The 14070-nt window shown below is 39.8% G+C and overlaps 1 protein-coding gene across 1 annotated transcript in view; it reads right to left on the reverse strand.

The window, feature by feature from the left end:
- PIGN (phosphatidylinositol glycan anchor biosynthesis class N) overlaps positions 1-14070 on the reverse strand; it is a 110037-nt gene that overhangs the window by 59750 nt on the left and 36217 nt on the right. Inside the window, exons 8-12 of the mRNA XM_049823972.1 lie at positions 10583-10699; positions 5726-5766; positions 3743-3802; positions 2610-2702; positions 653-708 (exon numbers count right to left, since the gene is read on the reverse strand). Of these exons, the coding sequence (XP_049679929.1) occupies positions 653-708; positions 2610-2702; positions 3743-3802; positions 5726-5766; positions 10583-10699 (367 nt within the window). The remainder of the gene's footprint in view (positions 1-652; positions 709-2609; positions 2703-3742; positions 3803-5725; positions 5767-10582; positions 10700-14070) is intronic.

Consider the following 14070-nt stretch of genomic DNA (forward strand, 5'->3'; position numbering starts at 1 on the left):
ATCTTTCACAAACCTTTCGGGGGGAAAGAAAGAGGAAAAAGCAGCTTTAATTGGTAAGACTGAAGGATGAGTGGGTCAGTAACAGCTCCATACACTAGAACACAGAGCTTGTGGATACATAATTTACTACAGAGACTCCTTCACAGCCCTGGAAACACTAACACTGGGCAGCATAAATTTTAAAGATTTTGAGCTTCTTTTCTGGATGCCAGGCATTTTGTTTTTCATTAGAATTTATATCACAGAAGAAACACTTCTTAGTTCAATTTTTATATACATATAAACAAGAACAGATTGTATTTCCTGACCCTATAGGGACTTACATCACCCAAGGAATGCTAAAAGAACATAGCAAAAAAAAAAAAAAAAAAGTCAGTGTCTATATAGCCATATTGCCAAAAAGCTTAGGCAAATAACCCTTAACAGAAAATTAAAAGTAAGGAATAGATTTTTTAAAAATACTCTACTTCTAATCAGAATTTTTAAAAAGAAGTTAATTGCACAGAGTACTAGTGCAAAGTTTCATAGTCAGATAAACACTATCATTTAAAAAACAGACTGAAGAGACCGAATTTCTGTTGTTGCATCTCACTGAAATACCAAAGTGATAAGACAATTAGGTAAAATATATATAGTTTTTACAGACACTTACTTGAATGGTGTGAACAGAAATGACAGTGTAGTTTCCTTTTTCTGACTCATCTTAACCTGCACAAAAAAAGCATTAAACCATTATGTGCAAGTTGCAACAAGACTAAAGATTGTATCAGGAATCAAACTAAAAAATCACAGAAGAGTTCTAAGACTTTGGAAAAGGAATGGAATCACACTGCCGATATATTGTCCAGGAAACTGGGTGTTACACTCCCATATGTGTAACTCCTCTGAGTTCATGGAAACACAGACCTGCTCTAAAGTAGGTAAAATAAACCACTCTTCAGCCAGTGATTTTCACAGAAGGACTTCTACAGTTTGCAGGGTAAAAGGAAGATATGGCTAGAAATGCTACCAGACTTCGGTGACAACCTCCCTTGATAAAACTGGTATTATTTATACCAGATGGGGACTAGTACACTGCAGCATCACTGCCAAAGCAATGCTGTTAGACTGATTAACCTGCACATGGATAAAAATAGAAGGTTTTGATGCCGTCAAAGCCACTTTGCCCAAGGCCCTTCAAAACATCTTTAAGGTCTCCTGCAGCAGCCTGACTTGAGTCTGACTGTCGGCATAAAGAACAGACAGGAACTTTCTAAACGTACTGCTCCCAAAACCTGATAGCTTGAAGTAGCAACCCACACGTCTCATCCTATCCATCCAAGACAACATCCTCTCCAGGGAGTACAAACTGTGGTCAGGTCAGTCCATCACAGGAAAAGTAAAAACCCACTTGGCATGTCTAAGCCAGTGCACTACTTCTGCTTCAGCAGAGAAATGCAAAGGAAATTCACACAAAATCCTTCCAAAACAATGCTAGAAACAAGCCAACCAAAAAGAAAACAGAATATTTAGCACTACAAAATGACAGAATAAAAATAAACCTAAAGAAAAGAAGGACAATAACTTTTTCTTTTTTTCTTTTTCTTTTTTTTTAAGCAATCCCCATGACACCAGTTTAACTGAAAAAGACCTGAGTCACATCCTTAATTCTTAGAGCAGAGGTCTTCCAACTGTGGAGGTTATACCAGCACACTTCAACTTCACAGCCAGCTGGACATTTCCCCTGCTACATGCCAGCTTTCCACCATAGATTTGGAAGTGACTCTGCTGCTGACACTGCCAACATGGTACTCGCACAAACTACATTTGGGAACCCGGCATTCAAGAAACAGAAGGTGCTGATGGTGCTAATATCTTGAAGCTACTCTCAACCTACTTCCTTGTTCTACCACTGTCACACAGATTTCCCAACAGGGCAACAGTTTTCTCTCTCAGCTTCCTGTCTGTGGAATAGACAGTTTTCCCTCACAGCATTTATGTCTTGCCAAAACTGAGATTTTTGGATTTGGGACTGTTTCTTATTCCACAGTTGAAAAGCATCTAGTGAAACTCCACCTTTTTTGTTTGGACCACATATGTGTTCTCATAATACGATAATATCTGGTATTAGATGAATCAAGACAGAGAAGCCAGAGAGGAACACTTGCAGAGCAAAACAACAGATATGACAGCTAAAAGTTAATTAGGCCACTAATTTCATTTCTTTAATGGGCAGGTGCCTGTTACCTTTTTGATCTGTTTGTGTACTGATTCTGACTTATAGCCTTCTCTCCCAGCCCCTGATGCAAAGGCAGTATTTCCCTTGTCAGGTATCAAACTCAGATTCTACCTACATACTGCAAGTAGGTTTACATTAATATTGATAAACATCAAAAGAATCGAGAAAAAACTACTCATTCTCCTTACAAAAAAGGTGCTCATTAAAGTGTTTCAAACTCCTTCAGATATGGCTCACAGCTAGTCAATCAACATCATCCAGTATGCGCATTCAATTTTAGTCCTTTGAATTACAGCATGCTATATACAGCATATATCCTGGTGTAATTATTTTACACATAACAACAACCCCTATTCAAAGAAATATTTTTCTTTACCATATGTTTAGTTACCTTAAACTGCTCAAGAATCTGAACAGCGTTGGTAAACATGCTCTCTGCTTTGAAATGAGCACTATTGTTCAGATATTCCAGAGGCAGAGTTCCCTGGGGAAGAAAAATACATATATACATAACAAAATTAAATGAAGAAACAGGAATTTCTCTAATTGAACTGCAGGCCAAATGAGCAGTAAGAATACTTCAAATTATTGCTGAAATAACTACTGTAACTCCTTTGAAAATACTCTCATCATTTCTCAACATCACAGGGATGGTTCATAATATCCCAGCTCCTACACGAATGCAAAAAAGGTAAATAACAGAAGTTGTTATTAAACTACATACTATATACTAATACAACCTCAACCTCTGATCAGAAGCCATTTCTGAAATACCTAAAAGTGTTCTCTATCCAAAGCTTCGCCTGGGCCTGACTCACCCAGTACTCATGATGGGAAAGCAAGCCGTCCCCATGCCACCCTGTGTTGGGCAGCTTTCTTCACATGACCAGCAATGAGTGCAGGACAGGGGGACAGAATTTGGGGCAGAGTCTCCATAAGAAATATTTCAAAAAATATGCTGTAAATAGGTGTTTTAAATGTGAAACAAGCAGCAGGAAAGCACACTAATGTAATACTAATTGTCAATTAGATATTTATGAGACAACCTTCGGACTATGTAATAATATATGAAAGAAATTCAAAGAAAAAGCCACCCCGCAGTAAGCGCACTCACTGTTCACTAAATTAGAGGCACAAGATACCATCTGAAGAAAGTACACTAGTTTAAACAAGAAATAATTAAACATGAAATTGCAGGAACCGGCTTGTTTACAGGCTCAGCTTTCATTATCAAAATCAAGTGTTATTCAAACCATATTGCATTTTTACCATCCCTAAAAAACAAAATAACAACAACTTTTATGTAGCTCAAGAGTATAAAGTTGCAGATTATAAACCTATCAGCTGCCTTTCCAATTGAAAGCACTATATAATATATAAAAAGACTGAGTTTATACTCTAAACTGAAGACACATACACATAAAGCTAAAACTACAAGCAGTCTCCATAACCTGTAAGACTTTTCCAAATCTATAATCTTTCCCCTCACATGCCTCAAGTCTTGTCCCCAACACCTCTTCTTACCACAGAATTCAGGGGGAAAGGCACACCAATAAGGGAAGCCATCAGCGGTGCCACATCAGCCTGTGCAAACAGAAACATTCCCTTTTTAATACAATTCCAGCCTCTAGAGCTAATAAATGCAGTTTAATTTTAACATATCTGCATTTGCAAAAGCAAATGGTATAATACTGTGAAGTTATGACACACAACTCTCCATAATATTTTTTTTTTTAGTTTCCAGTAGTCATCATGGCATGATTAGATTAAAAATGTGAGGCTCCACTACTGATAAAGCTTCAAAAATGCATTTAGTTTAAAAAGCAAATATAAACCCCCACAATATTTATTCACAGGAATTCAGTACCTCCTTCACTGCAGAGAGGCATACCACTGTTTATGACTATTTATACCCCAGAAAGAACTAATTTCATATATACAGTTTTAAGCAGTACATTGACTATATTGTTCTTCACAACACTCTTCATCCCATGTTTCCATGGTGCTGATTACTCACCTTCTCCCCTTCAGAGGGGGATTCTGCACATTTATTTTTGTCCGCTCAGCCCTCAAGAAGGCCCTTCAATCTACACCTAGGCATCCCATAAAATAAGTTACCATTACCTTCTATTTGTGATGAAAAACACTACCTCTCACCAGTTTATATTTTCCTTCAATGTAAAACTATTCACCAAAATTCTTTGTTTCTCCAGCATAAATCTGAAGAAACTACACTGAAACCACAGGCACTGCTCCAGCCTCAGATCTACTGTGCAGAAGCAGACTCCAAACCATTATTTGTAAAGAACAATATACATGTACTGTATATTGTAATCAGAAGTCTAGTTTGCTATTTTTACCAATAGACCCACATGTACTACAGAACAAAAGCTCTGTCTTTAGGGACTCCGTTACCCAGAACAACATGACATTTGAGACTCTTCTATACAGTCTCAGAATAACATTCCCATAACTCCTGCCAGCATTGAGTGGAAAATTGATGTCTAATTTTGTACCAAGGCTTTGCTGAAACAGTTGATCCAGAACATTCCCAACTTCAACCTTCTAGCACGAGTTTATTTCCCTTGTTTGAGCAGGTCTGGAGTCTGTTATTCACATATTGGGTTTCTTAGGATCATAGGAAGTAAGAAGCAAACAAGCTTCAGGTGCACACATGTACATGTGTTATCATCATGATCTAAAAAGCTTGTCTGATTTAGTATCAAGGGTTAAGTCAATCACTTTTTTTTCTTCCTTTACAGTAAAAATTGTCTAAATTGCTAAGCAGCTGGGCCATAATCACAGACTGGGTTGAAAAAAACAGTTGCACAGTATAGCAAGAATTGGTTTTGATTCAATGATGACAGCATCTTCTGGAAAAAGTGACAAAATACAGACATTGAAATAGATAGCTCTGAAAAACTAAACTAAACATACACACAGTTAACTTAAGTGTAGCAAAAGACATACAGCAGATGCTCACAAACTTGGGAAACATGGTCATCAGACCATACTTTCTTTGTGTTTCGCTGGGCACCTTCCTAGGAGACACCGGGAGGTATAAGCTTAGCTCCAGGACATTTTCAAAGTAGAAAGTAGAAGGAAAGCATTACAAGTTACTTCTAAAGGTTTGCAAAAACAAATCCCACTCTGAAAATGTTAGATGCTATTCAAGTTACTTTTGGCTAACTGGCACTGAGTTTGAGGAATACCTGACATATTGTACTGCACTCTTTCTGCAATGGCATATGATCACTTAACTAAAAATGGTGTGATAACGCATCTTCAGGAGGAGAAGTTGTACATAGTGGCCACATGTGTTGAGAAGCGATTTAAACTTTTCATACTATGTTCAGTATGGGTGCAGTTCCTGCAACTCTAAGTAACACATTCCAGGGAAATGCTACATCGGTGTGATCATTCATTCAAATTCCATAAATTAGTTTAAATCACACAAAACTCATAATTTAAGGTGAAAACTTAGGAGCTATTAAGTATGTTTGATACCTGATTGACATCCAGCCTCTTCAAGTTCTCCAGTTTCCATTCTGCAAGAAATAACAGAGCACATGAACAGCTCATATACACAGATTTGAAAGGAATAATTCAGTTGGCATTTAATGTCTTGTTGCCGATTTCTGTAAAATGTTACTAAAGAAAATTATAATTTGATTTTAGGATGCTAGATCAAGAGGGGTTACAGTTGGAACTCAACAGGCAGAAACAGCAAAATGCATTCATTTCAGCTCACATTTTCTCTTACCTATTAGGATAAACTCCTGCCTGCAATTGTGATCCATATCAGTGGAAGAAAGTCCAACGTTTTTATTTTTTTCAGCACAGTATAGAAAGTGATATATTACCTCCTGTGCCAACTAAAAAATTCAAACTCAGGTTTAGGAGAAGAGCTGTTAAATCTCTTCAATAGTTTTTAAAAAAGGTTAACACAAGGTCCCAAATATACTGGTACAAACATACTTCATGTCTACCATAAGCAATACTGGCCAAGAGCAAGCTCAAGGGAATAGTTCAATGATTTAGCAATCAGAACAACTACTGTGAAGGCAGAGACAAAGCCAAATGTACAAGCCCCTAAAGCTGTGGTGCATCATACAAAAAGTTGGTTCAAAACTGTATTTTCCTGCTCTCCATTAGCCCCTAAGGAAATAAAGAAGAAATTGCCTGGTTTTTTTGGGGGTGGAGTGTTATTTAGAAACAGAGGTTAGCAGGGTTTGTTGTTTTTTTTTTCTTCACGTCTACTTTTCCTAATGTTTAAATTCGCTGCCCTACCACCCACAGCAATAATATGAGCAGGAAAAAAAAAAACAACAAAAAACCTCCAAAACGCCCAAAAAAGACAACACACAGCTTTTTTTTTTTTTTTATTCAAGCTTAAAAGAAATAATCAGATACACAGGAAAACATGACAGGGGCTGAAACAAACTTGCTGATACAGTACTTCAAATACTGTCAATGACCTACCTAGAGCAGATCTCAAATACAACAGTAAAGACGTTGGGGGCACCTGCCATCAACTTGGGAACAAAACTTAATGTTAGCAACAGGGGCACAGCCACCTTCCTAAGTATACACAGAAAGCTAAACCGGCCAGTTACTGCCCTGCTAACGCCACTTGCTGAAATGACACTGCAGGAACAGCACAGATGGAAGCAGGAGTCCACCTGGCAGCTCAGACCATTGACAGTGTAGCCATGCTCCCCAGAAGTGTCCTTTGGCTTTATATGAAGTGGAAGTTTAAATGCACCAGAAACAGGCTTCATGTGAAATATCAGTAAACTGTTGCTCAAGGGTCTGGCTCAACCTCATTTATTTTCTCCAAACAGGCATTCAAACCCTAGATCATACCACCCTTTCTCCATCTCTCAATATACCTTGTCTGCGCCAGATCCAAATCTGTCTCAGCTGAAAATGGCCCAAGACAGGAAACATCTACATTTGCAGTATTGCATGTAGCAAACTTATTTTCAGCAATTAGTTCACACCGCTGCTAGCTTTGGGGATCTGAGTACAGGTCCACTGCTATTTGGTCCCAAGAGCACCCTGAAGAGCAGCCATGTACCTTAACAGCAGCAAGACATACAGTTACACTGAGCTCCCATGGCAACGCAGGGGAAGTATTATCGGCATTAATCATGAATTGTGTTAAACCCACACCAAAATGAACAAGTTTGCTTCCTTTTGCTTCCTAGAAAAGGAAATGGGTTTATATTTCTAGACATTATAGACTGTCACCCATATTTCTATTACATAAATGCATTGTTTGTTTTCCTTTAAATAATATTTTCCAGTGAAAAATGTTGGAAAACTGTCTGTGTGCACACCATGTTCTTAAGGTAGGAAGAAACTGTAGCTCTGCTAGAGAAACATCTAGCATTGTTAGAAGTTTTTACATCTCTGCTTCCCCTCCTCAGATATTCCCAAAAGGCAGAGCTGAAGACATCTGCCTTAGACCAGGAGCCACAAGAGACTGAGCCCAGGAGCTCCCGAGGACCAGGACACACCTGCAGACCGGCCAGTCCAGGCTGTACTCGCGGGAGTGAGGTGCCTTAGGTGTACATGCTGCCCACGTTGGTTTACGATTCCAGCTGAATCTCTAGGTTTCCTGTACAGTGCTCAGTAGTTTTCCACTCACTTGATAGGGTTTTCTTTCTTTATCCTGCCCTGCTTTTACTGCAGCTCACTGGGCAGTCAGATGCAAACAGTCCAGGGGAAACAGCAGGGAAGCACCACTTCAAGAAGAGGCTGGGGATGAGGCTATATGAACCAAAGGAAATCTCACGTAAAACCTCAGAAGTAAAAACAGTGAGGTGTACACTGAGCTCCCTCAGTTGTGGCAAAGAGGGCTGAGCCCCCTCCAAAACAGGGATGTGTATTGATGAAAACAACCACCCCACATCCTTCTGCTGCAGAAGACTGTGCCTTCACTTACAACTTTCTCTGGACTTGCACCCCAAGGCCACCCAGCAGGGCCTGGGCCGAGGAGCCGGAGAGCAGCTCTGTATTTTTTTTCTTTCTGAAGAAGGGTCAAGTCAATGGCCAAATGGGTAATACTACACATTACCCACATGATGCAGGGCTGCCATCACAAATCTTTCCAAGATGATTGCATGGCCAGGCCTAAGGGAAGGCAGAGCACAGGTGAAGGGACTGATGAGGAGAAGGCTGTCATCACAGGGCAGACACTGTGCCCTTCCAGCCATCCAAGGAGCACATTAATCTTTCCATGACAAATTGGACAGACTAAGTCCTGCCTGTCGGCACCGCCTTTGGGGGTATTGACCCTTGATGGCAATGATGAGAAGAGAGACAATGCACTAAGCTGCCTACAGCCTGCTTGCGCTGAACAGAGCATAAGAAGTTTGTCAGCATTACAAATATTCTGCTGTTTCCATGAACTCTTAACTCAGAGAAATTAAAAAGGATTGTCAATAGATGCAAGAACTTGAACATTGGTGCATGCAATCACAAATGTAAGTCAGAGACCCACATACATCAGTGACAAAGAAGTCTTGAAAATGTACTCCTCTCCTGCACAGTTTCAGCTGCATTTGTATGGAGGAGGAAAGGGAAATTCAAAGACCTTTTCAGGAGACCTCTTTTAAGCACCTTTTCTTTCATATGTTAGCCTTGTGAAAATATCTGGGATTGCAACTTAATGGAGTAGCTGAACTGTATTGAGCTGTGAAAGTGCCAAGTTCCACTTCAACAACAATTTTTTCTTTACTTTTAAGCTACATAGCCTACTAGAAGCTATAATGTACTACAATAGAGAAAATAGTTACTTTTTAAGAAGATACTTATTACTCAAATAGAGATTCAAACTCCCAAGATACTCAGAGAGACTCAAATCTCCAATAAAGATTATCCCTTGCAATTAAGAACCTGTAAAGATAGTGTCTTAAACAGACCAACAACATGCTCGACAGCTGGAAAGCTGCAGAGCAAGTCCAGAATGAAGGGAGGAGTTTCTGATGTTTGCTTTGGGGTGTTTGGTTTTTTGTCTGCCTGTTGGTTTGGGTTTTTTTTTTTTTTTTTTTTTTAAACCATCAGAAGGAAAGTATGAAGCAGGCACAGCAGGATGCAGACACATTCCCTCCTTTAAGAAAATACACACTTCCCAACAGATGATAGCCAAAAAGCTTTCTCTGTTGTGTACCTGGAAGCCAGGTCAATACTCATCTGTTTTGAAATGCTCTCACACCATTTTCATCATTACTTGAAGTCAAACGCTGAGGCTTGTACTAAGGCTGGAGAGAATCAAGAAAACTGACAACTGTAAAAATCAACTATTACAGATCAACCCTCAGAGACTTCAAGTATCCTTAGAAGTCAAGCAGATCAGCCATCACAGACACCAAAATCAGTTGGTTTTACTCTGTTTTCTATTTTTTATTCTACAACTTATTTTCAACTTTATCAGAGAAGTTATAGTTTTATAGCAATTTTATAGTAACAGTTAATCACAAAAAGTGAAATGTTAGCATGGTCTATATCTGAGAAGTCCTGTTTAATTTGTTACCAAATACCTTTTCAAGTGCAGGGTGGGGTTAAATCTCAGGACTGAAGTTATTTTCACCTGTTTTCTCTAATGTAACTTGACAAACAATCCAATAACATAGAAAGCTATTACCTCATCAATCATAAGTAACAACCTGAGAAATTCAAGGCATTTTAAGAAACAGAGCAGGCTATAAGAATTGGGCACATGAAGGAGGAAGAGCTTGCACAGTTTAATCACACATGGTTCTAGAAATCCATCAATATTTCAGTAAGCCAGTATTTATTACAGTATATATTTGAAATATTAAAAATTATTTTTTTAAAAAAGTTTACACTTAAATAAATTACAAAGGGGAAAAAATAACAGTAAAGAGTCACAGGTTTTCATTAAGAAAGACTGTTTACACTTCCACAACAGCCACAAGGATGCAAGCAAGACAAGACAGCCCTGCAAAGTTCCCAGGGTTATACTGTGAAGCTAGAAAAGAGTCTTAGGACATGTCAACTTATCATGTTTCCGTCCAAATAGCTTTTAAGCTCTGGGAGTCTTCCCAAGAATTAAGTCTCCTCTGGAAATAAGTTTTAGGAGTGTGAATAGCCTCCTGTACACAAAGAGAAAAAGTCTTCAATTCCATGATTAGAAAACAAAACCGACTCTGATGTTATGTACCCAATTTTGCAATATCCTCCATAGGCATACTCTGTCACCTTTTTTTTCCATGCTACACAAAGCAAGTCATACTTATTGTAATGGAACAGAAGTCAGTGAAGATAGACAGGTGTAACGGTTAAACACCTCCCTTTCCACCAAAATCTTGCCCTTAAGTTTCATATTTTACCTACCTTTCAAAAAATTGTCTTCAAAGAACTGGGATGTGACTTTCTGTGGATAATTCACCCCAGCACCCCAAACAATCAGTGGTGTTAAAGTTTCTGAGGGATGACCAGCTCCATGGGTTCCTAAGATAGACCAAACAACAAAAAAAAAGTGTAAACTTTAAGACACACGGTATAAAAACAAACAAAACCTGTATCTATGCACACATCTACTAAGTTCTTGTTACAGTATGCATACTAAAATCCTGTTACAGACAACCTATTCCACCTTCATAGCTTATTTTATGCCACTAACCATAAGGGCTAAATTCAAGCTGAAAGTTGGGAAATCAGTGCCTCTTAAGTCAAACCTATAAAGATATGTAACTTTGTATATTAAAAACCCCAAACTGTTAACATACAGAAACTAAAGCCAAAGTATTTGAAAGCCTGAAGGTGTAAAGGAGTTATCTGCTCAAAACACATGCATGTGCCTATCCTAAGCATCCCATGGAAACGAGGAATGACTGATTCGAGTAAAATTAGGCATGTGCCCTCCAAAAATCATGTAGAACTGATCTCTGGTCCCCAAATAAGGATTAGACTTCCATTTCAAAACCAGAAGACAATATGCATTGCAAATGTCATTCTTTCCCCAGTGATACAAGTTCATTTTTAAGGTTTTAAAGCCTGGTAGCACACTCCTTAAAAATAGATGAAACATGACTTCCTTCCCCAGGGAAATTAATTCCCTCCCGATTAACATATCAGCCGCCAAAAGGAGGATGCTTTAGAACTATGACATCTCAACAGCAGCTGCACTGAAGCAGAAGCCACACAAGCTTGAAAGAAACACTGGTCATTGAACTCAGTGGGTGAGGTACCATAGCACTGAGATAACCCAATCTCAAAGGGAATGACATTGTTATACAAACTCTACAATGGTCACTGCATGGTCTACACGTTTATATATTTTCCTTGTATTTGCATAGACACACACTCTTCCCTCTGTGTGTGTATTCATATATATTTTAATAACTACGAAGGACAGAAAATAACACATTGTTTTAAGGACAGTTTTGTTTGGTTTTTTTTTTTTGAAAACAAAAACAAACCAGAATTGGGTATGAAATTGGGACTAGCATTGTGGCTGTACAACAATCACTACGGCAGAGCTGAAGAGCCAGCTTTGCTTTCTTTAAACAGCCCTAAGCTTAAGAACACACAGGTCTGGCAATAAGATTTCTGATGTTCAGAAATCCCTTGGAAGGCACTCTCTGGGCTCACAAGCAGCACAATTGCTGCTCTTTGCAGAACTTGGGAAAAGAGCAGATGGAGAGAGCACTTCCTCCATCTCCCAGGCATCAGTTATTTCTTTCTATTGCCCGAGGAAAGTGCAATTTTTGGTGAGCTTTCATTTTAGCTGAGCCACCAGCTCCATCAGTGTTTTTACTGAGACTCTGCCTCCATGAATACTTTAATGCAGATACAGCTGAAAGAGGCAGCTGTACCCACCCTCCCCCTGTTGTAAGAACCAAGTTTCAGCCTGATCTGAATTATAAGCCGGGGGGGGGGGAGTGTATTTCCAGCTGGGTCAGTTCCCTGTTCCACCCCGCAGGGGAAAAGGAGGGAAAGGGTGCTTTTGTTTAGTTTTCTGTTCTCTGGTCCAGCATACCAGACAGTAATACTTGTGCCAGGATGGTAGCAGGAACAAGTGGCCAAGGTGAGGGTGCATGTGGGACCACCTATGTTGGTGGTTAGCAGTTCCATCCGAGATCAGCTTAAAGCAAAACCATGGGGTCAGACTGAGAAAGCAAGTGTTGTTCTTTGCCATTTGCCAACAAACGCAGTTTCTTTGATCATGTCAAGTTCAGAACATGTTCTCTTCCCTAATAGGTCCCCCCTGCCCTTTTAATTTTTAATTTATTATAAAACTGGTGCACATCCCATTCTGCAAATAACTGAAAGACTGCAGCAGTTGCTGATACTACAAGCTCAAATAAAAAGCTACTGAACTAGCCTTCAGACTGCTGGCTATGGGCCTAAGCATCATCTCTGGGTTCCCTCTTGGACTCACTAAAGTCAGCTTTAAAGTTATTAACACTTCTGGCAGAAGATCAAGCTTTATCTTCAAGACAGAAAGAGATGACAGAAAACTATGACGGACCAGTGGTCCTCAAAAGCCTGAAGATTTATTCCTGTCACCTTTTACTCCCCCTTCAAAGCACCTAGTACATAATGAGAACATCCAGCAGCACACTTTGGCAGCAAGGAAGGCCAACAGCATCCCAGGCTGTGTTAACAGAAGCACAGTCCAGGGAAGGGATTATCCTCCTCTACTCAGTACCTGTGAGACAACCTCCAGACATTGGACCCAGTTTTGGGCCCCTCCAGTACAGGAAAGATATCAACCATCTGGAATGAGCTCAGTGGGGGCCCCTCAAATAGGTTGGAGGAGCAGTTGTCCTGTGAGGAGAGGCTGAGGGACTGGGACTTGTTCAGCCTGGAGAAGAAATGGCTTTGGGGAGGATGTAACAGAGCATCCTCCCTGTACCCCACTGTGAGGGGGTTTGAGAGAGGATGGAGCCAGGGTCTCACTGTGGTGCGTAGTGGGAAGATGAGAGATAACAGGCATAAGTTGAAACAAAGGAAGTTCAAATTGCAGATGAAGAAAACATTTTCCCCCTCCATGAGGGCAGGCATGCAACGGAGCAGGCTGCCAAAAGGGGTTGCGTAGGCTCCATCCTCTGAGGTTTTAAAGGCCCTGCTGGATACAGCCCAAGAAACTGTGTCTGACCCCAAAGCTGATCCTGCATTGAGTAGGTGGTTGGACCTCCTGAGGTCACTATGATCATATATCATGCATATATAAGGAAATATATACACACCTCCCTTCCAAAAAATTATGAAATGATTACTTGAAACAGACAAAAAAAATTTGCCAGAATTAAAATTTTATTGCAAGTGGCCGTCAGCTCAACAGTAAATAATATTCAAACCAGACTATTTTGCAAATGAGCAGATGGTAATTAGGCTGATTTTGAATAAATACATGAATTTTTTTCATCTCTGATAACAGAAAAAGTCCGCATCCCTTCCATTTAAAAAGTTTAGGATTTCGCACACAGAGTAAGATGCTGAATTTTGCTGAGACCACGCCTGAAGTATCCTTGGTTCAAAAGTATCACAGTTAAGAGTTACAAACACACATAGCATTGGAGAGACTTATCACTTTCACTGGCTGCACGCAAGGACAGGAGTGTTCTTAAAATTCTTGAAAAAAGATGGAAAAAAAATTTGTCTAAATGAGTTCACCACCGTAAACTCTTCTCATCTGCCCTTAATCTAGTTATGCCAAAATCGCCTCAAGTCATTTGGCCACTGTGGTCATGCCCTTCACAAGTGCCCTCTGTAGGTACCAGCCTGGCTGGCCACCTGGCTCACTATCCTTTTTGTACTCTCTGCTGCTCCACCTAGTCTCCAGCACCAACCTCCTCTAGAAAGATCACACAGCA

The sequence above is a fragment of the Accipiter gentilis genome, chromosome 20 (genome assembly GCF_929443795.1).
Source record: "Accipiter gentilis chromosome 20, bAccGen1.1, whole genome shotgun sequence".
In the NCBI taxonomy this organism is placed as follows: Eukaryota; Metazoa; Chordata; class Aves; order Accipitriformes; family Accipitridae; genus Astur; species Astur gentilis.